Source organism: Rhipicephalus sanguineus, chromosome 10 (genome assembly GCF_013339695.2).
Source record: "Rhipicephalus sanguineus isolate Rsan-2018 chromosome 10, BIME_Rsan_1.4, whole genome shotgun sequence".
Classification (NCBI taxonomy): domain Eukaryota; kingdom Metazoa; phylum Arthropoda; class Arachnida; order Ixodida; family Ixodidae; genus Rhipicephalus; species Rhipicephalus sanguineus.
The window spans coordinates 48,786,575-48,812,142 of NC_051185.1; the positions used below are offsets into that span (position 1 = coordinate 48,786,575).

A 25,568-nucleotide genomic window follows, 5' to 3' on the forward strand; every position below is an offset into this window, starting at 1 on the left:
CCATTGTTGCAAAATAGTGTGGAACGGAGCAACTTGGAGCGCGCCAGACTCTATCGAAGAAGAGGAAACCGAGGGGCATCGAAGGCACGTGCACGTGGCCGGCGCAGCAGTTCGCCTTTAGTATTACAATTAAACGGATGTCTCTCTTTCACGTCTGGGGAGCCAGTCATTTCGTATCACCCATAATGACTAAAATGTGGACGCCGATTCTGAAATATAGCTTTTGTTTCACGGTTATGTATCAACACACGGTGACCGCAGGAGGTGCCTCACGAAAAGTATGCTTTAGATCAGTGATGTCTGTGTAGCTCAAGAACATACTTATAAAGAAAAAAAAAGTGGGATGAAGACAATCATGTGCGGGCGGATGGCCGCTAGCGAGAGGTCCGCGAGCCGCGTGTTTGAGGCCCTATATAGTGCGCTATATAGTGCGAGAGCTACATGATACTGCCGCAACGGCGTTGGAAGGTGCAGGAATAGAATAAGTCCATTAAACAAGGTGTGGGGTAAACTATATTCGCTTGACGAAATATCTGGCTTGAAAAAGGACAATGACAGATTCCGTGCCGGGTGATGTCCCCTTACCTCGAACCATATGCATTCAATTAGTAAGTTTCGAGAAGCTTAGTCGCACCTTTATTACCAAACCCGAACGAACCCCGAAAATATATCGAAATCGCTTCGTCCACCTCCTACCAGCCCTAAACGTGTAGTCCAATGGCCACCTTCTACCGGTGCAACATCGCTGGGAAGGCATAAGCCATTATAATATGAAAAAAAGCGAGAACGGTGCAAACCGTGCATAAAATACACTGCTGAAAAATCAAGGAGAAGATCTCAAAGAGGAGGTTTATAGATGGCATTCAAGAGAGGCACGATGTTCGGGAACGAAAGGCATGAGCTGGACACCTATGGTCATTCTGCAGAGGTCCACAAAGACATCTTAGATTTGCTCCAATGGTGGAAGAACAACGACTGCCGACGCTTCGCTATTGGCAAGGCAGATGTGGTGCACCCGTGCGGCCAGCGCGAGCAGTGCAAGGAGCTTTAGCGCGGAAAGATATGTGATGCAACAGCGCATGGCGTGCTTAAAGCAGGAATCTCTTGATACATTGATTTTTAGCACAATAACATGTGAAGAAGTAAACTATAAACTATGCCATAACAAACTTATAGACTGTATAGTTATACTAGCAGTGGTGCGGTATATGAAAATCATGCTATGACAAATAGTTTTTTCTTCCTTTCGGCTGCTTATACGCATACACGTGGTGCACGCGGTTCCACACCTTTACCTATAGATTAGTGTATTTACAACAACGGTCAAACTTTGTCTTTTTTTCTTTGTTTCTCTTGCTGTGGACAGGTGCTACAATGGTGAAAACAGGTTCTACATATCGAGAACGGTGCACGATTGGCTTTGTGGTTAGAGCATGCTATAAATTTCAATAGGCTATAGAGTGCAATAAAAACAAAGTGAAGTGAACGTTTTGTTCTCTGCCAAGCCAATCTAGAACACATGCTCTGGCGGTGCTCCGTGTTACGCGGCGGCGAAGTCATGCCGCTCCGATGTCGGAGCGGCCCGCAACGTGCGATAGAGCGCGTTCCGATGGACCACAACAAAGTTTATCCATCCATCAATCCATCCTTTGTTGTTATTGCGCTCCCTATCGAAAGTGAACTCGTGCTGCAAATCACTTTCCTTGCTACAATGTCAGCTACAAAGCACCCTTCACGATCCCCAGTGTATTTGCAGAAAAAATGGGTATAGAATACCACTACCGAACAAACAATCATTGTATCCAATATGTCCGCTCAACTGTTTGCACCGTGAGCCCCTTTTTACAATAAATTACCCTATGTTAAAGTATAATTGTTAGCGAAACATACGCCAAAAAAAGCGTAGATATTTGCCACTTAAAACACCTTGCTGTCGATTCCATCTTCGGGCAACACCCCCTAGATTACTGGGTCGGGCCTCAGTCGGGCCTGATCTGTGGTCGGGCCGGGCCGGGCCGGGTAGGCGAAACTTTTTCTCGGGTTCGGGCCGGCCCCGGGTCTCATTTTGAGTCACCGGGCCGGGTTCGGGCGGGTAAATTTGAACGAGTTCCGGGCCCGGGCCGGGCCCGGGCCGAGAATTACGGCCCGTGCAGTGCTCTACTGGGCATCTCGGAGTTCGGCCGCAGTGGTGACGTCACGGAAGTTTGGAGGTCCCGTTCAGGTCGCTTTGTATGATGTCTGTGCCGCGAGGTGCGGCGTATATAGCGCTGGATCGGGCGCACAAAATTCAAAATTCATGTAAATTACCTTCCCAGCTGTATTCGTTGTTGAGATTTTGTAGACGATGTACGCATGTTCACGAGAAGCGATCCCGCAGACCATCTCAGTCGCAAAATTTTGTGTCGGTATCACTTTAACGTCGACCGCTTCGCAGTAAGGTTGCGCGAAATTGTTTTATGCTTCTTCGTAACGAAAGACGCTTTTTAAGCGAAAGCCTTAGATGCCTTATCAAACGCGAGAAGGTACCGTGAGCGTGCGTCAACACGAGTGATGCAAAAAGTCAATACGCAATGACGTCACCATATGACGTTATCGTGGCCCTAGAGATCGCGAAAATTTATGACGTCATCACACGTCCTCGTCGCTTGGTCAAAGGTGGGCCAATCACCCCCCTTTTATAGGTCATTGAGGGAGGGGCGCCCCCTGCCCCAACGCGTGCGCGCACCTATGGTTGTTGATGATTTTGTGGTTCTCCCCGTCTCCCTTACCGTCGCAGAGGTACCGCATCGAGCTCGACCCGGCGTCCGGACTCGTGGTCCGCGTAATCCTGCTTCCACATTGGAGGAGAGACACACCGAGTGACTCTCCTGACTGGACGCCGGTGTCGCTTCGACAGACGTTCGCCTCGTACGACCAGGACCAGGGAGACTTCAGCGTTCCGTTTCCGGGTCACTACGTCTTCAGCGCGCACCGCGAGGCGCAAGCCCTGGGAGACCATGTCGCATACCGAGTCATCAAGGTTAGCCATACTACACAGGTGGGCGCCGAGCGGCGTTCCATCACTGCAATGATAACGTAATGTCAGAATATGTGCGCAGCGTATATGGCGTCCACCTTTCAGAGACGCTGGTGCTCGAAGCGGACAAAAGTATTGATCGGTCAGTAGTCAAGATGAAGAGATCTCCAAAACGTAGGCGTAACAGTGTCGTATTGAGTTTAATAGAAAGTTTTAAGGCCGAGTACCCCAAGGCGCTTACGTATCCACGCTCTTGCGTTCCTGTGTACTTCCAGCCGCACCCAAGGAGAATTCAATAGAACGCAGCGGCTTACGTGCGTAAGCCACTTTGTGGCCCCGGCACTAAAGCTATCTAATAAGTTTTGAAGATGAACGCATACTAACTAATCAATTTATTCATCTTGCTGCGCTGTTAGAGGCGTTTAGACTATTACGGAAGGTATATTGGTAAAACTGAAGTGGTTAGGAGGCATAGGAAGTGACTTCGTATGACGTAAATTGATGACGTGGAAAGAGGTGTACGTAGTGGAGGGCAAGAAGATGAGGGTGAACAGAAGAGGCAAAGAGGCTCAGGGAACCGGTAGCGTACTGCGCAAGCACGAATCACGTGTTGCACACATGCACGTGTTGCACACTTTGCATGTCTTGCACACATGGAACACGTGCTAAGACAGAATTCGTCGATCATTTTCTCACAAAAGGACACGTGATCGACTTCGATAATGTGACGACGCTGGCACAGGAACAACAATAGGGCCCAAGAAAATTGGCGGAATTATGGTTTATCCATCGCAATCGGTCTTCATGCAATAGTAATCGTGGCCCCCTGCGGAAGGTTTACGACCGGATATAAAATAAGTAGGATGCATTCTTTGATCCGCCGCCATTTCTGTACTGACGATGCCACCCACATAGCTGGAAAAACGTCCATGATTTGTTATTTTTATTGTTGAGTAAAGCCAGTGAGCCGAAACGTTGAAGACGGCAGTTAAAGGGACGAGTAATTGGCCAGAACGTGCATGTGATTAGAACCTGGTGGAAATAAAAACGCCGTCAATTATAGTGACATATTCAAGCATTCTTGCCGCGATCTGAGCAGGATTTCTATTTTTAAATCGCGGTAAAAAGCCACAAGAAACTAAGGTCCCTATATTTATAGGGGGACTTTACAAGAAACCGGTATGTCGCGCAGCCAAGCGGAAGAACCTTGAAGCTTAATTATGGAGTCGTTTACTTTGCTAATTTTGCTTTATGTAGCTTGATGCTTTCATGCGCGCCACATACAGCGCTCAGAATTAGACTGCATATTAATATTCATCCCCGCTCTATTTTGTGCTCCTTACAGGGTAAAAAATATTGCGAAAGCGTGCACTAGGCAGCGAAAAGCTTGAGACACAGCCAAGCTGACCAATTTCATGGCTTTTCGGGGCTCGCACATGCGCAGCATTCCACTCACGGTGATCGGCAGTATCTTCTCGTCGTCTCTTGTTCTCCCTCGCCCTGGCCGCGTATTCTGGATCTGCTCGTCGCTGCGGTTGCCGTTCTCGTAGAGCGACAAGCCTCGCTTCACTACGCGCCGCTGCTCCTTCGGGAGTACGTACTTTCTTTGTGCGTCCCATGGCTGTAGCTGATCGAGAGGCGAAATCTTCGCGGAAGTCGGTTGCGCGAGGTGTCTCCGTCTGCCGGGCGTGGCTTAGCGATGGCAGCTCCGTGGTTGTCGCTACGGCGCATGACGTTTCGTGAAACGCGCACGTTTTACGGCTGGCTTGAAGAGCTTCGCTCTTTAAAAAAAATCACAGCATATCCACGGAGTGAATGATGATGAGTGGGCGAAGCTGCGGAGGTTCATCGGTAAACCGTGAATCTTCCGTGAATTCTGCCCAGTACATCATCACCGACGTGAGATCGGGCGCGTTTGTACTAAAGGTTCGATGAGAGTTATGACGACTTGCAGCTCACTTTAATTTTACATGTACGCTGTGAATTTTCATTGTTTAGAAAACCATTGCTTTAGAAAACATCTGGCGTCTTTCGTTAAGCAGCTGGCGTCTTTTCGTTTTGCTTTAGAAACATCTGGCGATCTTTCGTTTTGCTTTTAGAAAACATCTGGCGTCTTTCGTTGGTTTATTTTATCAATCAACGGCGTTTTGAACAAAATTTTTATTGTTTAATCATGCACAGGAGAAATCTGACCAGGCACTACCTTGGAGGTAAACAATGGCTGCTAATGGGAATGAGAGACAGAAGAAGTCGGCTTTTAGCTAACACTTACACTTCTAGTTCTACTAACGTTTCCTACTGGAACATGCCAATGGCTGCTAATGGGGAATGAGAGACAGAAGAATTCGGCTTTTAGTTAACGCGCACGCTGCGAATTTTTTATTGTTCAACAACGCACAGGAAAAATCTCCCACCACCTTGGAGGTCAAGATCTGGTACTAGCGTTACGACTGGTTACGCACTACGACTACGAGGGACGAACGGGTGCCGCTTTAAGGAGCTTCGCCCCTAAAAAGTTGCACGCTGAGAAGCGGCGCTGCGTTTGCGGCAACTAGTGGAACATGTCGAGCCGTGGCGTGTGCACGCGGAATACACGTATGCGTAGTGAGCCGGAAATACGACCCGCTCTCGCGCTCACCTCCCACTGGTAAAAACATAAAACAGCGCTTCTTAAACGCAAGACGAAGGAAGAAGTGACACACACAGCGCTGATATTCTTCCTTCCTTCGTCTTGTGTTTAAGAAAGCTCTGTTTTATATTTTTACCATGGAACCTCACCAACTCGCGTAATTTGCGTGTCTTCTTCACCTGCCACGGTTTGCAGCATGCGTTGTGTGTGTACAACGTAATAATTGCCGCAGACCGAAAACTCCGATTATAAAGGTTTCATGGCGTTTCCCGCGTTACCATTCCGTGATTAGGCACTCGGACCACTAAGCTTTCTGTTCAGCTAAAGAAAACAGGTAACAAAAATTGGTTGTCGGTCCCTTTAACTTGCGACGGATGAGCCCTTCGCCCACGCTGACGTATGCGGGAGCTTCGAATTAATATTATTTATTATTGCTTCCTAATACTGTCAATTCAACAATGTGTCAGTGTAGGTGTTAGGATGAATACAATAAAAAAGAAAAGAATGCGTCACAGTTCTTGACAAGATGCGGAAATACAAGTACTATAAAATGTATAGGAGAAAAAAAATTATGGAGGGGAAACCATGATTCCTAGAGTTATATGTCTGGTAATGGCACTCGCACGTCGGCGTTCATGTGCCCTAGTGTATTCCTAGGTTTAACCTTGTGTTTCGTCACGCTGACGAAGCGGATCTCAGAGGCCACCTGGAACGAAGCGCGTGGTTGAGATCTGATCCACCAGGTGCCGCAGCAATCGCAGCTGCTATCAAGGGAAGCGCGTGCACTTTCAAATAGCCAATTCAGTTAACTTTTACCAACTATCCTAACATGTAATTGGCCCTTATCTAAAGTAAACTTAGGCTCCGATATCATAAATATTCAACGTAACTCCTGAGCTGAACCAGAACCCTCGATTTTGTACCAGTTTTGTTTTTAGAAGACCTTTTCTGAGTATTCTGAAAACTGGAAATGCGCGGTAGAGAAAAAAAGTGTGTCACTTGGCGCTTGTGCCGCTAATAACGAAAGTGTTGTTTTACGAACTGCACAAATATTTACTCAGATGAAGACTGGCTTGTATCTACAATGACGTCAAGAATTGTCATGCACTTGTGATAGCGCTACGGTATAAGCCCCCCCCCCCCCCCCCTTCCCACACACACACCATCTCCCTCCGAATTAACAACAATGAATCGGCACTACGTTGTTCTTTCCGCAGCATGCGTGCGCATTATCATCATTATCATCATTATTATCATCATCACAAAACAACGTAGCTGGTTCTTTCTTTTTTTTAATTTCTATCTCTCACCTAGGGTCCCTTGGTTCAAGAAATTCACCAAATTTTCAACGACTACGTTTCCCAAGCTGTCACCCTTCACAAGAACTCGGAGTTCATCGAGTTCACCTGGACAATTGGGCCTCCGCCCACCGCGTAAGCCACGTGTGTCTGAAAAACTTTTGTAGGCTTACGTTTTCTCGTTCAGTTTAATCAAATTTTTTTGTGCGCGAACGACTAACTCGGGTCGCAACGGGGCGTGCCTTCGATGAAGTGCCGGCGCTCAAATTACGGGTGGCGTTCAAAGCGAGAAACTCACGCCATTGTTTTCTCCGATGCGACTTGTGACCAGCTGTGATCACTTTGATGAACTCTTCGGTAATGTGTGGACGTTTCATACGTGTGAGCATTTCACGTGTGAACAATCCTGCTGCGTGGACAACAATATCATACTAGGATCATGTTTGTGAATGTCCATTAATGTGTAAATTTAGTACCGTTTCGTGATTATTGACAACTTCTACGATGGAAACTATTATGTGGGAGAAGAGGAGCAGCCGAAGCCACAACCCTGTGCACCAAGCTCTCCCTAAACACATTTAACAAAAAAAAATCAAGTTCCGCCGCAAGAGCGAAGCAATGAATGCGATAACAACAAACTGAAACGTGATACGAAGGAAGGATAGCAGCTAACTGTTTTGGATCCGATCGCTCGTATCTAAAAAACAAGAAAAAACACACAAAAAATGGTGATATAAGAGAATACGGCCGCTCCAGTGAGCGAAGTGATTTTCGCGCTGTCTGTTCTCCCAACGCGAAGTAAGCGGTCAGAGCACAGCAAGTTTACGAGCCGTCGCCTGACGTCTGTCGAGATAGTGCGTGCGCCAGCTCTCGCGACCACGGCCTTATAAGCAAAGTTCGCAGTTGCTGCTCGAGTGACGCAACTGCCTCCCCCCCCCCCCCGCGCCCCCCCTTTTGACGTCTCCTCACGCTTCTTCGCCAGACCAGACGAAAGACGGCCGGGGCGTTTCCTCGCTGCGCTAAGAGCCACCTAATGTAGGCCTCGCACGTTTGGGGATGTTATTCAGTTCAATTCAGTGCAATTTATTCAGACAAAATATTGCCTAGGTTTAACGAACTAAAGGCAGATTATCTCTGCCAGACTAGAGTCCCTCCACCTCGCATGCACTCTTCGTGCGACGGATATGGCCGGCTCGTTTCATCTCTGCTTCAGCCGCGTTCGTCCCCAGCGCTTGCGTGCTTTTAATCGCGCCTAGATTATACCATGCGTGGCGCAGTGTTATCAATTCGGACTTATACTGAATATGACAGCGACGGCCAAAATCTGCCTGAGAGTGTCCATATGATTGCTATCGCAATAAAAAAAAGCGCTACCAATTTGATACACCGGCGTGAAGCTCAGACATAATTATGTGTAGATGTGTCAGCCAATTACTCTTGCGCATTTTGGTCAGCTCGAAGAGGAATCAAACTTGTTTTAAAAATCGGCAGTGATTCAGGAACAACGTAATGAAGTACGGATGAATAAAGCGCAAGTTCAGATAGATATTCTGAGCGCTGCGTGTACTGAACTGAGACGTCACAGAAAATGGAAATGGAACTCCTCCTGACCATCCCAAAATAACTCTACTTTACATAGTGTACTTTGCCAGCCAAAACTGATTAAGCGCTGCTATCTAGTCACACTTTGAGAAAAGAACAACCGTTATGACTTGTATATCCGCTCTGCGCAGCTATGCCCAGGACATCGGACAAGACGTAGTCGTGCGGTACGAGAGCGACCTGGACACCGAGGGGTTCTACACAGACGGCAACGGCTGGAGAAATATGCGCAGGGTGTGAGTCTATCGTCGCCACCTTCATAACAGCGCAAATCTTTTGAAGCGCGGTGTTACGCTTTCACCCATCATCCGCACACCAACGCAAATACCATAGGTGACGATGTAGCTAAGTATACTAACGAAAACACAGTTAGTCAATGTCAAAACTTCTTCACTGCATCGCGTCGATGACGTTCATGGTCCCCACCAAGTGCCTCAGAATAGATAACATCCGAATCCTCTAGTTTAAACAGCTCGGGGCTTCTTGTGTAAGCCTTGCGCAGAGGCGGTTCAAACGAAGCTCAAACTGAGGGGCGACTATTGCTAGGTGAACTTGTGTAGGCTGCTTGGAGGCCACACCACTAAAACGTTCTATAGTCGCTTAAAACGCAAGAATAATTACAAGCTCCGCTCACAGAACCGCGGCGCGCTTGTCAGTCACCTATCTAAGAGAGTCGCGCAAGCTGGCTCGCTTTCAAAGCGTAAGTACGTTTCTCTGTGCTAACGTAAATGTCACGCATATTGAAAACTAAATGTTCATCATTCCTACCTAAAATATGACCTTCGGCTAAGCAGTGACGTCAGCAGCTCTACCGAAGTTTGCCAGGGCAAGTTTCCGACTTAAAGCTAGCTACACGAAAATGCGTACGCATGGCAGCACCCAGTATCTGAAGCAGGCGGAAAGTGCTTGACGCCATGGGAATAAGCAAATGTGATTGGATGGAGCGTCTATGCAAATTCCATGTAGGAAGGACAGTGATGGCTGCAGGTGGCAGTTGCACTTATTCTTACGTTGTAAGCGAGTATATATATATATATATATATATATATATATATATATATATATATATATATATATATATATATATATATATATATATATATATATATATTGTCAAGACGTTTATTAACGGGGACTCAGCGACGGCGCACGGCAGCGACAGTCAAAGCGGGGCCGACTCTCTGCACGAGGAGCGTGCTCTCAGAAAAGAGGACGACCCACTGGAAGGCGCTCGAGAGGACGACCCATTACTCAGTAGGAACGCTTCGCTACAATTACCCCGGCTACGAAAAGGGAGCCGCCTGGCGACCTAGCAACTTGTCACTATGAGCGGGTCATGGTAGGGCTTCAAGCGCGCCACGTTGACAATGTCGCGCCCTCGACGGCGCATGTCCGAGGATGGGTCGATGGGTTCGATGAGGTAGTTCACCGGGGATGTGCGTTCGACGACACGGTAGGGGCCTTCGTATTTGGGCAGTAGTTTGGAAGAGAGGCCAGGTGCAGTGGTAGGGACCGAGAGCCATACGAGCGCTCCAGGAAGGAACGTGGACGCAGAACTGGTGGTGTCACCGCGAATGCTTTTCTGCCGCTCTTGGCTATGCGTAGTAAAGGTCTTGGAGAGCTCGCGACACTCCTCAGCAAGTCTGGCTGTGGCAGAAAGAGGCGCACATTCAGATCGATCCGGCTTGTAGGGAAGGATTGTGTCAATGGTGTGCGACGGGTGCCTGCCATACAGTAAGAAAAATGGTGAGAAACCAGTAGTGCTCTGAGGAGCGGTATTGTAGGCGTACGTGACGGAGGGCAGAATGACATCCCAATTCGTATGGTCGGCGGCGACGTACACCGAGAGCATGTCGCCTAGCGTGCGGTTGAAGCGTTCGGTGAGGCCATTCGTCTGCGGGTGGTAAGCAGTAGTTTTGCGGTGAACAACGTTGCACTCTTTGAGAATGGCCTCGACGACTTCCGACAAGAAGACACGGCCTCGATCACTGAGCAGCTCCTGGGGTGGACCGTGACGCAGCATGAATCGGTGGAGCAGGAAAGAGGCCACATCGCTCGCTGTAGCCGCAGGGAGGGCAGCAGTTTCAGCGTATCGCGTGAGGTGGTCTACAGCGACGATGGCCCAGCGGTTACCAGCGGACGTCAGAGGAAGTGGCCCATATAAATCGATGCCAACGCGCCCAAACGGTCGGTCAGGGCAAGGTAGAGGTTGCAGACCTGCTGGCGATAGGTGCGTTGAAGTTTTGCGGCGCTGACAATCGATGCAGGAGCGAACGAACTTCTCCACGTAGCGGTACATCCCTCGCCAAAAGTAACGTTGGCGAATGCGGTGGTAGGTTTTCGATACCCAAGGGTGTGCACACTGCGGATCAGAGTGGAACGACTCGCATATGTCATAACGCAGACTGCGGGGTATTACTAGTAGCCACTGGCGGCCGTGGCCGTTGTAATTGCGTCGGTGGAGCAGGTCGTCGCGAACTGCGAAATGGTGGGCTTGACGACGCAACAAGCGAGTGGATGGTGTGGCCGATGGATCAGTCAGCAAGTCTATCAGTGAGGCAATCCATTGATCCTTGCGCTGCTCGGTAGCGATGGTGTGAATATCGATGGAAGAAACGACAAAGTGAGACGCTGAGTTGTGGGCATTGTCGTCAGGCAAGGGAGAGCGCGACAGGGCGTCGGCGTCAGCATGCTGACGTCCGTTGCGGTACAGCACGCGGATGTCGTAGCCTTGCAGGCGAAGTGCCCAACGGGCAAGACGGCCTGAGGGATCCTTCAATGACGACAACCAGCACAGTGCATGATGGTCGGTGACGACATCAAATGGGCGACCATACAAATAAGGTCGGAACTTTGTAAGGGCCCAAATGATTACCAGGCATTCTTTCTCCGTGACGGTGTAGTTGGTCTCGGCTTTAGTAAGCGTACGACTTGCATATGCGACAACATATTCCGGGAACCCAGGTTTGCGCTGCGCAAGGACAGCACCGAGGCCAACACCGCTGGCGTCCGTGTGTACCTCTGTAGGGGCCGTAGGGTCGTAGTGGCGTAGAATGGGAGGAGACGTCAACAAACGACGGATCTTTGCGAAAGCGTCGTCGCATTCTGACGGCCACGAATTGAGGGGCCCGTTACTTCCAAGCAGCTTCGTCAGCGGTGATATGATAGTCGCGAAGTTTCGGATGAAGCGCCGAAAGTAGGAGCATAGTCCTACGAAACTGCGCAGTTCTTTGACGGACGTAGGTTTGGGGAACTCTGTCACGGCCCGAAGCTTGGCTGGATCTGGGAGGATGCCGTCCTTGGACACCACGTATCCTAGTATCGTCAGCTGGCGTGCTGCAAATCGGCACTTCTTGAGATTCAGTTGTAGCCCAGCGTCGCTCAAGCTCGTCGAAACCTGCCGCAGGCGTTGAAGGTGTGTTGAGAAGTCCGGGGCGAAAACGACGACGTCGTCGAGGTAGCATAGGCACGTGTGCCATTTCAAGTTGCGCAGAACGGTATCCATAATGCGCTCAAAGGTCGCGGGCGCATTGCACAGCCCAAACAGCATGACGTTGAATTCGTACAAGCCGTCGGGTGTGACAAACGCTGTCTTCGGTCGAGCGTCATCAGCCATGGGGACTTGCCAGTACCCTGAGCGCAAATCGAGCGATGAAAAGAACTCTGCTCCTTACAGGCTGTCAATGGCATCGTCTATTCGAGGTAGGGGATAGACGTCCTTACGGGTGATCTTATTGAGTCGTCGGTAGTCCACACAGAACCGCACAGAGCCGTCCTTCTTCGCAACGAGAACGGCAGGAGACGCCCACGGGCTGTTTGAGGGTCGAATAACATCGCGGCGAAGCATGTCTTCGACTTGCTCGGTAATTACACGACGCTCTGTTGGCGACACGCGATATGGACGTTGCCGCAGTGGTGGTTGGGTCCCCGTTAATAAACGTCTTGACAATTTGGTGGAGAGTGCTGTGCCCTTTAAACAACTACGGTCCGCATTCGATGCCCTTGGAGCTTCGATCCCGTACCGTGCCTGCTACCATGACTCAAGACGCCGCCCAGCAAACGCCTCCTCTTGCACCGACGCCATGTCCGGGTGTCCCCCGCATCCGCGACCCTCCTATCTTCACCGGCGCGGATGGCACCGACGTCGAGGACTGGCTCGCGATCTACGAGCGTGTGAGCGTCCCCAATAAATGGGACGAGGCAGGCAAACTGAGCAACATCGTTTTCTACGTGGCGGGTGTGGCAAGTCTATGGTACAACAACCACGCATCCGATTTCGCTACGTGGTCCGCTTTCAAGACCGCCATCATCGACGTGTTTGGCCGCCCTGCCGTTCGCAAGCTGCAAGCCGAACAGCAGTTACGTGAACGAGCCCAGCAGTCCGGCGAGTCTTTCACGAGCTACATTGAAGACTTGCTCGACTTGTGCAAGAAAGCCAACGCAACCATGTCTGAGGCCGACAAGATCCGGAACGTCATGAAAGGCATCGACGACGATGCCTTCACCATGCTACTCGCCAAAAACCCTCGCACTGTGGCAGAGGTCATCACGCTGTGCCAAAGCTACGAGGAGCTACGCCGGCAGCGGCTGATGACGCGTCGACCTCCATCACGCGACTCCGATCTCGCTGGCTTGTCGGCCGTGTCGGACCACTCCGTCTTACTCGCCGAAATCAAGTAATTCGTGCGGGAGGAAATTGCCCGCCAGTTCTCCTTACTGGCCTTCTCTCACCCGCAGGATGTTGTACAGTCGTCGACCACACTGCTGCCTCCCCTACGCCGGGCTATCGAGCAGGAAATCGCGGAGGTTATGCCGGAATACCACCAGCCCCCTCCGGCGTCTGCGCCGCTCAGTTACGCACAAGTTGCAGCCAGGCCGCCCCCAGCGCTCCCTGTGGTGCCCCCGCTAACATACGCTGTAGCCGTCACCAGGCCTCAGGCCTTCGAAGCGAGTGTGCCGGCTGCGTACGCCGACATCGTCCATACGCCCCGACTGCAGCCAACCATGCAGTCGTCATATCAGTATATATATATATAGCACATAGCTTTAGCATAGATAGTTTATCCTCGGCACTAAAACTTTCTAGTAGATAGTTTTTTGCCGGGACCCACAAGCAGCTTACACACCTCAGCTCTTGCGTTTTTAGTACTCAACTTGGCGGCGGCTGTCTAATAGAAGGAAGCGCTGAGAGTGCAAGAGAACGGCGCAGCTCGAAGGCCCAAAGGCTAGGCGACCCCGACAATCAAATTCCCTACATTCTCTGTTCCTCCTGTGTGAGAACCTAGTCACGTGCTCGCTTGTATCTCCCGCAGTGTCACCTTGCAGGAGGACAAGCTTCCCGTTCCATCCAATTACTATCCGGTGGTCTCGTGGATCTACGTTCAGGCGAGTTGTGCTTCCTCATCTTTCCACGTGTTCGCAATTTTTGATCATACATCCAAACCTGTGCGTTTGTATGCATATGTGTACGCACCTGCATGCGTGTGTGAATTTGTCGGGTCATTGCCTTAAGTGATATCTGTCTGTTTAGCAGAAAATGAGCTATGCAACACCGCTAAGTGAAAGTTGGGAACGTTTGTAATAAATAAATAAATAAATAAATAAATAAATAAATAAATAAATAAATAAATAAATAAGCCACAGTTGCGCTGCATGGCCGAATAAATGCATGTAATAGTGACAAACTAGAATATTATTCGAAGTAAGGCTAGCATCCAACTCCTAAGCATCCTACCTGATGAAACAACAAAACGCTGGCGTAAAGAAACGCGGCCGCCGCAGCCAGCAAAGCGACCCTCGTGTTGTCTGTCCCTCCAACTCAAAGTGAGCGGTGAGAACACACCACGCTCAAAGGCATGAGCCGCCTGGTAATCCCTGACCAGACAGGGCGCGCGCGACCACGCTTGTTTGATCACAGTACGCAGTTACTTCCCGGGCCCTCCCTCCTCCTTCAATGGCCTTTCACGCTGCAGAAGACGGCCGGCGCATTTCCTGGCCGCTTTAGCCTCGATCGTCGACTGCCCTGGAACATTTTCACTCGCAAACAGTCGAGCACATGACGCACACAGTCGCACACGGTGGCACACGGTCGCACAGTCGCACACAGTCGAGCACATGACGCGCGGGGCGACGTTGTCACCCTTCGACGCTATAGCCCTTGGTGTGCTCATATAATCGCTGTTGCAATAACAAATCGATAAATAAATTAGTAACTGCGAGACACGACTCACCCGTGTTCTTGACCGCAGGACATCAGCCGTGACCTGACCATGGCGGTGTTTCCGGACCGCCCGCAAGGCGGCAGCAGCCTGAAGAAAGGACACATTGAGCTTATGGTGGGTTCCGATAGTTGATAGGCGAACATACTACAGCTGACCACACGGGTAAATCTCTCTGTGCAACGAATTGGAGTGGGCACGCTGCGGAGAATCTTACCGCTACCATAGCACCTTGCCGGGCCGTCACGGCACGCACAGAGGAATATTTTATTCTAAACGTTCGAAAGACTGAACTTTTGGAAGTATTAATAGCATCTACAGATCCACAACGTCCCAAACACAACAGACAATTTAAAATTCATGACGATATACTGACGTAATAGCCCCGAGATAACGGCGCGAATTTAAAAAGAGCGACAAATTGACCAGCCATTTTATACTCTAATTATGAACCAGCCTGTTTTGGTGTAAATGAGGAAAATAGGCTTAGTGAAGCGTTTCATATGCCACTCCAATATTTCAATATGTCCTTACGTAAATATACGGCATTTATATGACAGCGGCATTACGAACTGCCCAACCGTAGAAGTCGTTCATTTACGCTTTCTGACGTGCACCTGCGTGTTCTCCCATCCTGTGCAGCTGAATCGCTGGCACACTACAAACGACGAACTCGGGAACCCCGAGAGCACGTGGGAACCGACAATGACGCAGCGGAACTTCGTGGCGAGCGGAACTCACCGCGTGTTCCTGGGAACGGCCGCCGAGGCGCAGCGACTGCTCCGGCCGCAGGCGCTGCAGCTCGTCTACCGACCGCTGCTCGCGTTCGCAGCTGCACAGTGGAAACCCCGAAGAGAGATGGTACGCAGCTGTGTTAACTCTTCTGCGCTTGCTATTCCATCCTAAGGCTCTCCTACAGATTACATATGCGCATTTGTCAGAACTAACAGACAATATTACCTAGGAAAGTGTAAGAGATGTTAATTGTAATAATTCGAATATAAATGTGAAGAAAGTAAAGTGCACGAAAAGATAACTTACCGCCGGCAGGGACCGAACCTGCGACCCTCGAATAACGCGTCCGATGCTCTACCACTGAGCTACGGCGGCGGTCATCCCCCGTACATTTTATAGGGTATATATGTGCATTTAAACCTAGGAGTGTTAGTCAGCGCCGATCGCAGCCATGGCGGCGAGTGTGGAACACTCTTTTTCTGCCTTTTGGCGTCACGTGCTACCTCACGCCAAAAGGCAGAAAAAGTGTGTTCAGTGAATGTTTAGAAAATAATGTTTAGAAAGAATGTTTAGTGAAGTGACTTAGAAATAATGTAGAAAGTAGAGATGTATTGTTTTATTACATCGTTATAAGAACGGATCGCCAACCGTATCTAGCTCTAGCCAACACGAGTCAGCATTAGGCATTGTTAGTATTATATGCAAGTATACATGGTAGGCTTCCAACATACTCCTGCGCCAACACGAGCCAGCATACTAGGCTTCCAACATACTCCTGCTGTGTAATTTCTCAAAATCGACAGCAGTTATATTGTATATTTCCCCTTGATTAGTTTTTATATGACAGCATGTATGTCCTCCTTTACTAATTAAAGATTTCCGGACCGCCACCCAAAATTTAGCTCTAAGTTTTTTTTGATGCTGAACCGAAAGCTGCTTCTGAAACTCCAGTTTACATCCGACAGCATGTTCCGCACTGATAAAAAGATAAAAAAAAAAGCTTCTCAATAATTCTGAGAAACCAAAGTAGACTAGGTGAATGCACTTTTCCCTGCACATCCAACTGCAATGCCAGTTCTTGCAGTGTTGTGCAATTATGTCACGCGGTCCCTTATGCATTCGCCTAAGACGGCCCGAAGGCGAATCGCAACTTGTTACTTCTTCACAGTTAGTTGTATTGACCACCCCACCCCCCATTGTCGAGACCTTTCCGCACCTTATGTGGTTTTTGAAGAGCCTCCGGGATCGGCCCAGGCAAAACGACAATGTGATGTGATGACGTCACATATTTCGGCGATCTGTGACATCATGATGACATCATTATATGATTGTTTTTGCATCACTTCGTGTTGAAGCAGACACCACCAGTTACTTTTCGCGTTTGACGAGGCATCTCAGACTTTTGGCTTAGTGAAGCTACAGAAGCTGCAACATTGATCTCCTTAACAGTTCTCCGGGCTGCGGTCAGTGCTGCCCACCACGGTGCACCTTCTGACGCTAGAAGCACTGTCGCGTACCAGAGTTCTCCTGCGACTAGAACACCTGTCCATCGAGCAGCGCGCGGTGCAGGTCAACGTCACGGTAGGTTATTGTAAGTTACATCCTAGCTGTGTAGGTAATAAGAGTGCTCGTGATATCAGTCGTACTTTTACTACGGGGAGAAGTGTTCAACATGCTGTTTAGTGTCTTGTAAGCAGCCTATTGCGTGTCATATGAGCATCCGAGTTGTGCGACCTCGTGCGATATTAGTTGTAAAAACATGTACTACCTGGAATACATTAACATTTACTTGTGTAATTTTACCTGAAGCTTCATGCGCGCAAAGCCGTCAGTTATGAGGAGAGCGAAATGATAGTAGTCAAGAGTTCGACGAAAGTTCGTTTGGTCAGGTATCATGATGAGGATGTAGATGCGGTCACTGACCAAGTCAAGGTGAAGCTAGAACACAGAGACGTTTCGGGACCCATACGGGTTCCTTGTTCACACTAAGCAGGCAAGAGCCGTGTGTCGCTTTTTTATGCTAAAATGTGACGTATCGAACGGGTGTAACTAGCAGGCAGATTTACGTCTGTCCTGTTGATAGTGTCCTCAGTCGTCTGGATAAAAAGAGATTCCAAAAGTAGTCTCGGGGTCGAATTCTTTTCCTTGGCTATTATAGCGGCGTTGTCTCAATCGATGAAGTGACCGTGATTATCGGCGTGCTCAGCAAGGGCGTTTGACGCTTTCTTGTTGCTCACGTCCCTTTGATGTTCTTTTAATCTCCTGGTGAAGTTGCCAGTTTCTCGGATGTAACCGTCTCTGTGTTCATCACCTTCACTTGGTCAGTGACCGCATCTACATCCTCGGAGCGAAATGATAAGGATGGCTGTCGGTGCAAAGTAGCGGGAAAGCATTTCGCAATTTTATTATTTGCATAAATTGTAGCAAAGAAAGGTTAGTCACATGGACGCGTATTAGGGCACGTAGTACATAACAGGGAGCGCGCACTTGGCAAGGTTCCGGTTGCGCCGGCGGCAAATCACATGACGGCGAGGCGTTCACTAAAATGGCATTGCTTGAACCCGCAGGTCACGTGATCTCGCCTTGCCCAATCAGTTGTAAGCGCGTACTTCAAATCTATAGCGGCGGATTTACGACATCACGTGATCCCGTTAGCCAATAACATACATTCGCGCGCTTACGGTTTTGCTGCACCATGGTTTTCACAGCGTGGAGCTGCCTGAATTTTTTTTAGTCGTAGAAGACGTCATTGTTATTTACGATGAGTGTGTGTGTGTCCCTGCGTGCAGAGGCTGCTGAAGGGCTTTCGGCTGAGCAACGTGCGACCGGTGACTCTGGCCGTAAACCAATTCCTTCCTGGGCCCACGAGGCAACAGTGGCCAGTGCGTGGACAGCCACGACCCGAAGCGACCCGGGAGCCCCTGGCAGTGCCCGCCATCACGAGACAAAGGCGAACCGGCGACACGCTGGTTACTCTGTCACCGGGCCAAATAGTCAGCCTTATTGCCAATATAGGAGAACGCGAACTCTCAGATTAGGGGGATGGTGCTATGAACCTTCACTGAAAAAAAAAATAGTTTAACAGTAATGGTTTTACCCAACAAACGGCCGACAATACTCGCGAGATGGGCGCGATGTGAGAGTGCCTAGACGTACACCAGTGCACGTGCTTGACCTCCTATTTGTAAATGCCTCTAAAGAACCATCTAGGCCCCTAAAATCGCCCCCTAAAGAACCCTTTAGGGGCCGAGCGAAGTTCGTGTGGTTAGGAAAGCGCGCGAGTCTATGATTCGCTAGCGATATCACGTAAATCAGTCACCAGCTTTGAAATGTGCGCGCTTACACCCAATTGGTCAAAGGAATATCACGCGACCTGCCGGCTTAGCCAAAGAGCTTTCTCCGGACGCCGACTACTACTACTCCGGCACAGGCTAGCGTGGGACCGATTCACTCTAGAAATGTACTATGAGGAAGAACGCGCAATCTGAATTAACTAAAATATGGCCCCGTTTCCCTTCATAACGATATCGCGAACGTTAGCACTGGGCAATCGTACGAAACAGGAACGTGTCAATGAGGCTCTACTTACATTAAGAGCAGGTGTATTTTAATCTTCGTCTACAGACACAGAAAATAAACACGTCGTTCTCTTGGCTTTCCTTTAAAAGGAAAATGGCATTTTATATTGGAGCCACTTTCAGTCAGAACTTCGGCGCATCAGCGAACACTGGACAAGAGAACCTTCCAGAAGCAGTTTCTTTTCATGGTCGATCATAATTTTCAACTCTTACATAATTCAGTGTCACTGCAATGGGCAAGGAGCCAGATCAGACATACGTGAAACAATCAAAGACCCCTTTTTAAAGAAAGGTGGTTGAACGCGAAGCTTTCCCCCATGCAAACTGCATCACAGTCAAGAGTCCAAAACCAATGACCATGCAACGAAACCAAAGAAATGCTGAGCGATGTATATGTGATTTGACTGCTTGTTTAGAATCGTGTTTGCTGAACGATGAAGTCATAGGCGTGCGCAGGGTTCACCATCAGGGGGGGCGAAGGTTCATCGCAGCGCCCCCCCCCCTTGTAAGTCACTGTACGAGGCAGATTTTGCGCACCCCCCCCCCCCTCTTAGGTGACTAGGGGGGTCAGTGTATGGGGCAGATTTTGCGCCCCCCTCTTTGGTTATTAGGGGGGGCGGCCGCCAGCCCTGCCCCCCCTGTGCGCACGCCTATGGATGAAGTTAAATGAAGAGATGTTTCGTTAAACTGCATAGTTTTTATTTTAGATCACGTAGTCGTTGATTACACGCACACACTTTCACGAAAGACTCTACACTTACACAGTATTGCTTTGTTATCCTTGTGGTGGACGGGCAGAGGCTCAGCCATCGTAACGTGATCAACTCCCTACAAGGTCAACGGCGAACTACCTGCCATCAGCACCGCGAACGGTTACGCGTAGCCTTCCATGCCCGAAGCTCTAGCCAAGCTAAACGCCGTGGAGGAGTGATTTGTTGCGCCTCTACTGCCGTTCGAGTACATCCGGCGCCTGACTCATAACCACGGTCAGTACTGCATCAAGCCACAGATCGTCGATCATTCACACGTACATGAACCCACATGAACGGCAGCGCAGACGCAACCAGTCGCTCCTCCACGGCATTTAGCTTATGTAGCATCGGAGGGTACACTTAACTATTCGTGGTGCTGAAGTAAGTAGCGTGCCGCACAACAAGGTATCCTTGCACGTGCCACACGCTCGAACCCCAGCTGGATCGCCGAGACCCGGATGGTACTCGCGATAACGTCGAAATGCTTGCCGGGCTGATCGTGCGAACGAATGCCTGAGAGTGAGGACACCTCATTGTCGAACCAGAGTCGATCGGAAGCGTCGCGCGTAATGCACTCTCTCTATATAAGCTTCGGCTGGGTAGCATGGTGTTGTAGCTACCCTTCTTCTTATCGGTAGAACTTCAAATGTAGACTGTAGTGTTCTACGATACGTACGCGGATAGTTCTGCGAGTTGTGCGCAGATAGTTTCATTGTGAAAGCTGGCTTTCCTGCAGTGCGTTTTCGGCACTCACGAACACAAACAGTGATATATAAAAAGCGTCGCTTTAAAATTACAGCAAAAATTGGCAGGTGTCAATTGATACAGAAAATGCGAATAGGAAGAAGGCAATTCAACGACGCTCCGTCATTGTCGATAAGACGCGCCAAACGTCTCTGATGCGCGTACCTATTTTTAAGTGCGAAGCATCAATTAGCGAGCTTCTGCGACTTTTAGCGTATCTATCTATCTATCTATCTATCTATCTATCTATCTATCTATCTATCTATCTATCTATCTATCTATCTATCTATCTATCTATCTATCTATCTATCTATCTATCTATCTATCTATCTATCTATCTATCATGGTCTATAACTAGCATGACGTCACCCTATGCCGCCATCATGACGTCACTTAACGTGCCGTCACATCATGACATCATCATATGACATCGTCGCCCCGTCAAAGGTGGGCCGATCCTAGAGACACTGCAAAACCACGTGAGGCGCAGAGTGGTTTCGTGGAGCATAGTAAATACGATCGGCTGAGAAGAGAAATAAGAACAGGATGTCTTTCGCCTTCGAGTCGTCTTAAGCGAATGCATAAGGTATCGCGTGACTTTCTTTTTCTATCCGCTAAGGATTCTGTGAGGATTCTAGTTCTGTGTCAGGGACACAACTAGAATCCTTACAGGGCGCCAACGCTTGTCGACAACCAATGGTTTTGTGTGTTTTGCGTGATGGCACGTGGCAGATACTAGCACAAACTTGCAGCGCACCTCCTTGGCATTATTGTGGTTTCAAAAGCTGTCCTTTTTTGTTGCAATGCGATACCGTGATGAGGTGTCGATACTGAAACTTCGGCCTCGATATAGAGCTAGTCTGCACAGATGACAGGTGCGGAAATACATTGCGTACTTAAAAAAAAAAAAGAGGTCGGTGCTGTAAAAAAAAAAAAAAACACCCTCTGTAAGCTGCTGCAATCTTTCAGGCACATGTATACTTCATCATTGATCCCCTAATTTTTCCTGTCGTGAGAGTAGAATATGTAAAGAGATCTCAAAAGCAGAAATTGTGTCTTTGGCCACATATGTCGGAGTAAGGACGCTCCTGCATGCGTATACCTACACATAAGCAACAACCTGAAGTGGTTCGTCTTATACATTACGAATGACATTTCTATAAGTAGCAAAATGCGTTTCAAATGGGTGATGTACCTCACGGGTCACGTCATTTAACGCCTGCGCACCACACGTCGTTTTTGTGGCAGCTGTCAGCGCAGCCGCGCACGCCGCAAGTGACGTCAGAGCCACGCGTTCTTATGCACACCGTATAAATATTAAGACAAAAAACTGACACGGTCTCTTATGAATTCACTTAAGACGACTAAAAGGCGAAAGCCGTCTTCTTTTTCATCTCATTGCAGTCAATGAATTGACTGCACGTGCCCTTCGGCTCCGTGAGAGAGTCGCGCCAGCCGATTTCGGCTTCAAGTGGGAGTACTTTCTCTCTACCAATGTAAATGCTGGGAACATTGGGAAGTAAGTGATGTTCCTTTCAATCAAAAATCATACGTTTGACTGGGTAGTGACGTCGTGATTCGCAATAAAACATGAAGGGAACCTGAATTTCTCGAACTGAGGGAAGCTAGAGAACCGCATATTTCCAACGCGCGTTGCGCAACAGTTGCGCAACGCGCGTTGGAAGGAGCAGTGCGCGACTTTTGCGCGTTGACGGACGGACGCTGCCGCCGCGTTGCTCAACAGTTAAGCAACGTGCATTGGAAGGAGCAACACGCAACTGTTGCGCGTTCATGAACGGACGCCGCCGACAGACGCCGCCGCCTCGTTGCGCAACGTGCAACTGTTGCTATGCGCCGCTGTGCCATCACGTGATTGCTGAGAGAGTGTGAGGGGGAGAGGCCACAGCTTGCACCGTGCCAGGACACGGGCGGACGGACGGACACCGCGAGTATGAGACAATAAAGGATTTCGCCTCAAAATGGTGTTAGCACCTTGTCCCCTACAATGGGAGAGCTGTGTGCAGCTGTCGTCAGCTATCGGTCTACCCCGCAAGGTCACGACCACTGATCTCCACTAGGACGAGCTGGATGGCGCATCGAGCACGCGGGCGTGAAGCCACCTTGGAAGATTCCGCCGTTTTTGCTCCGTAGGTAAGTACGGAAGAGAGCTTTTATATACTCCTCTTTTTTTAAATAATACTTGAATGAGCCCCATACCTTATTCTTCTAGTTATTTCTTCATGTAGCTCCGCGGTTACTACCTGTCAACTGTAGACGACTCCTTTACAACTCCAGTGTCTCGCCACCTATCGAAAAGTCGTCTTCTCTGCCAAGATTGTTCCACATTACTTTAGTTTTATGCATATTAATTTTCAGACCTATTTCTACTTTCCGTATCCAGTTCACTAATCATGAGCTGTAATTCGTCTCCCGCGTTACTCATCAATGCAATGTCATCAGCATCGCAGGTACTGAGATACTTCCATACTCTTATCCCTAATTTTCCCAATCTAGGGCCCTGACAACCTCCTGTAAACACGCGGTGAATAACAGCAGATCGTGTCTCCCTGCCGTACGCCCTTCTTTATTGGGATTCGGTGTCACTTTCCTTATGGAGGACTATAGTGGCTGTGGATGCGCTGTAGATTTCATTCCATTATCGTCTTATATAGGCGTTCGTCGATGCGTCCTGATGTCCGCAGTCCCTGCGTATGACTGCTGATGTCTCCACCGAATCAAATGCCTTCTCGTAATCTATAAAAAAGAAGGCTATGTATAGGGGTTGGTTGTATTCCGCGCATTTCTCTATCAACCTGATTGATAGTATGAATATGGTCTATTGAATTGAGAAGCCTGTACGAAATCTGAGACCTGGACCTTTGGTTGATGAAGACGCCAGCTTTGGACGCCGCGACTATGAGACATTAACAGGGGACCTTTCGCCTGAAAATGGCTTTTAGCACAAGCGCCCGTCTCGCAGAGTGGGAGAGCTGTGTGCAGCTGTCGTCAGCCTTTTTAATGGAGGTCAGTGGTCTACCCCGAACTCATTTTGTGGTGACTACAAGAGCGATCGAAGGTCCGCTTAGTTACAAACGTCGTACTCAGTTCTTATTCTGTTTTACCGTCATAGTTTCTCAAATAAATCATGCGGATTTCCGCTAACAACGCCGTTGACATTTATCTAAAACTAGATAGCCGTCGGCGCATGAATAACCCTTCTGGCAAAACACACTGCCTCTTTTAGCTAAGTGCCTCATTAGGTTCCTTTGAAAGTGAAATTCTTTTCATTTTACTTGCGCATATATATGGATTACCGTCAGACGCGGAGCACACCAGTATTGAGAATCACAACTCCCAAAAATTAAATATATCCGCAAGAGTTTCTTTTCCTGTGTCTAGGGTTTCAAAAGAATTCCTGGCTATCAGTTAAATATATATGAGAGGAAGCCACAGTGAAAAACATAACTTTATTCTGAGCTTTCGGCCGCGCACACACACACACACACACACACACACACACACAAGGGGAGGGGCAGAACATATATATATATATATATATATATATATATATATATATCGCAATTTGTTATATATTGACGAGAGGTGGATAGAACACACAATATCTATATATATTATATATATATCTATATATATATATATATATATATATATGTCTTAGGGGTCTGCGAATAATGAATTTTAGAACATTATAGAATAGTTTTCCAGTAGTAAGACAACCATACGCAAAGCAGCCCTAGACTGGTAAGGTAACAATTTTTAAAACAGCCAAAGAATTACACGAGATTTTAGTTGAAACAAATATTGACAAGCTCTAACAAAAAGACAATACGATTACTTTGAACGAAAAGAAAACCACAATCATTAAGTGCGGAGTACCTTAGGGGCCCGGGCTTTCGTATGCTGTCATCGCTTGGCATAACTCGCGCAAAACCACGTACAGCACAGCCATCTGTAGCATGTTGAGCGCACGCTCGCGCGAAGGAGAAGTCTTCTTCCTCTTGTTCTTTCTCTTGTTCTAAAGTGCGCGGAGCACTTTAGTGGCCCGGGCTGTCGTATGCTGTCGTCGCTTGGCGTAACGCTGGCGTAATCACGTATAAATATAGAAAAACAGAGGATGCAAGCTAGAAATAGAAAGAAAGAGTAAGAAAGGGATAATAGGAATAAAAAGAGAACTAATTAGAAATACAGACACAAAGAAAAACAAAAAAAAAACTGGAAAAGAGAAAAAGAAAGAAAGAGAGGAGGAAACAAAGAGAAAAGCGAAGAGGAACAAAGAAGGCTGCCCAGTTCCGGACTTCCTTCAGGCTTGACACCACTAGGGTGAAGATGCCTTAATTTAAACTGAGGCAAGCTTTTACACAGCAGCAACTAGAGCCTTCGAAATGTTTTATAACTGTAGTTTGAAATCTAGCAGTGACTGCAGTATTTAAGGTGGTATTTTGTCAACAGCTTTTAAATAAACTGTTACATAAATATTAGGCAAGTTTCATGGTTTAACATTGTCATGATTGTGATGGCAGTGCATTGGTGTCATATCATGTCATGTAGTGGACTGATGGCACTATCGCTTCGGCTACACTGGAGTTTTAAGTTGAAACGCCTTCGTCCGGTCAACAACATCGCGTCGACAGTCCCGTAAGTATATGGGCTGCATGCATCCAGGTAACGTCTTGTTCATTCGAGCATTTTTCATCGTTGCTGGTGATTCGAAAAATATTCGGTATTTCGATTATGCACTAATCGATTCGAGTGCCGAATCGAAGAGGACGCTATTCAATTCGTTATTCGAACTTTTTCAATCTTCGCAGCCCCCTAATGTATCTCTAAGCGCCCTATTTCTCACCCCTATTTCACCGCCCCAGGGCAGGGTAACTTCCGGACATCCCCTACCTATATTTTTCTCTATCTCTCTACAACATAAAATCTAAGTTATTGATTTTCATTATATTGGGGCACGTGTTTCAGTTGTTGCAAC

The 25,568-nt window shown here is 48.4% G+C and overlaps 1 protein-coding gene and 1 long non-coding RNA gene across 2 annotated transcripts in view; both read left to right on the forward strand.

The window, feature by feature from the left end:
* Positions 1-16,774, forward strand: part of LOC119406376 (lysosomal alpha-mannosidase-like) — a 79,201-nt gene extending 62,427 nt beyond the window's left edge. The window contains exons 13-19 of the mRNA XM_049420067.1: positions 2,777-3,019; positions 6,960-7,078; positions 8,677-8,781; positions 13,858-13,930; positions 14,794-14,880; positions 15,406-15,624; positions 16,733-16,774. Of these exons, the coding sequence (XP_049276024.1) occupies positions 2,777-3,019; positions 6,960-7,078; positions 8,677-8,781; positions 13,858-13,930; positions 14,794-14,880; positions 15,406-15,624; positions 16,733-16,774 (888 nt within the window). The remainder of the gene's footprint in view (positions 1-2,776; positions 3,020-6,959; positions 7,079-8,676; positions 8,782-13,857; positions 13,931-14,793; positions 14,881-15,405; positions 15,625-16,732) is intronic.
* A 178-nt stretch (positions 16,775-16,952) lies between these two features.
* LOC125760159 (uncharacterized) lies at positions 16,953-18,549 on the forward strand. The gene is made up of 2 exons (XR_007417799.1): positions 16,953-17,079; positions 18,288-18,549. It is a non-coding gene; the product is annotated as an uncharacterized LOC125760159 (long non-coding RNA).
* The last annotated feature ends 7,019 nt before the right edge of the window (positions 18,550-25,568 follow it).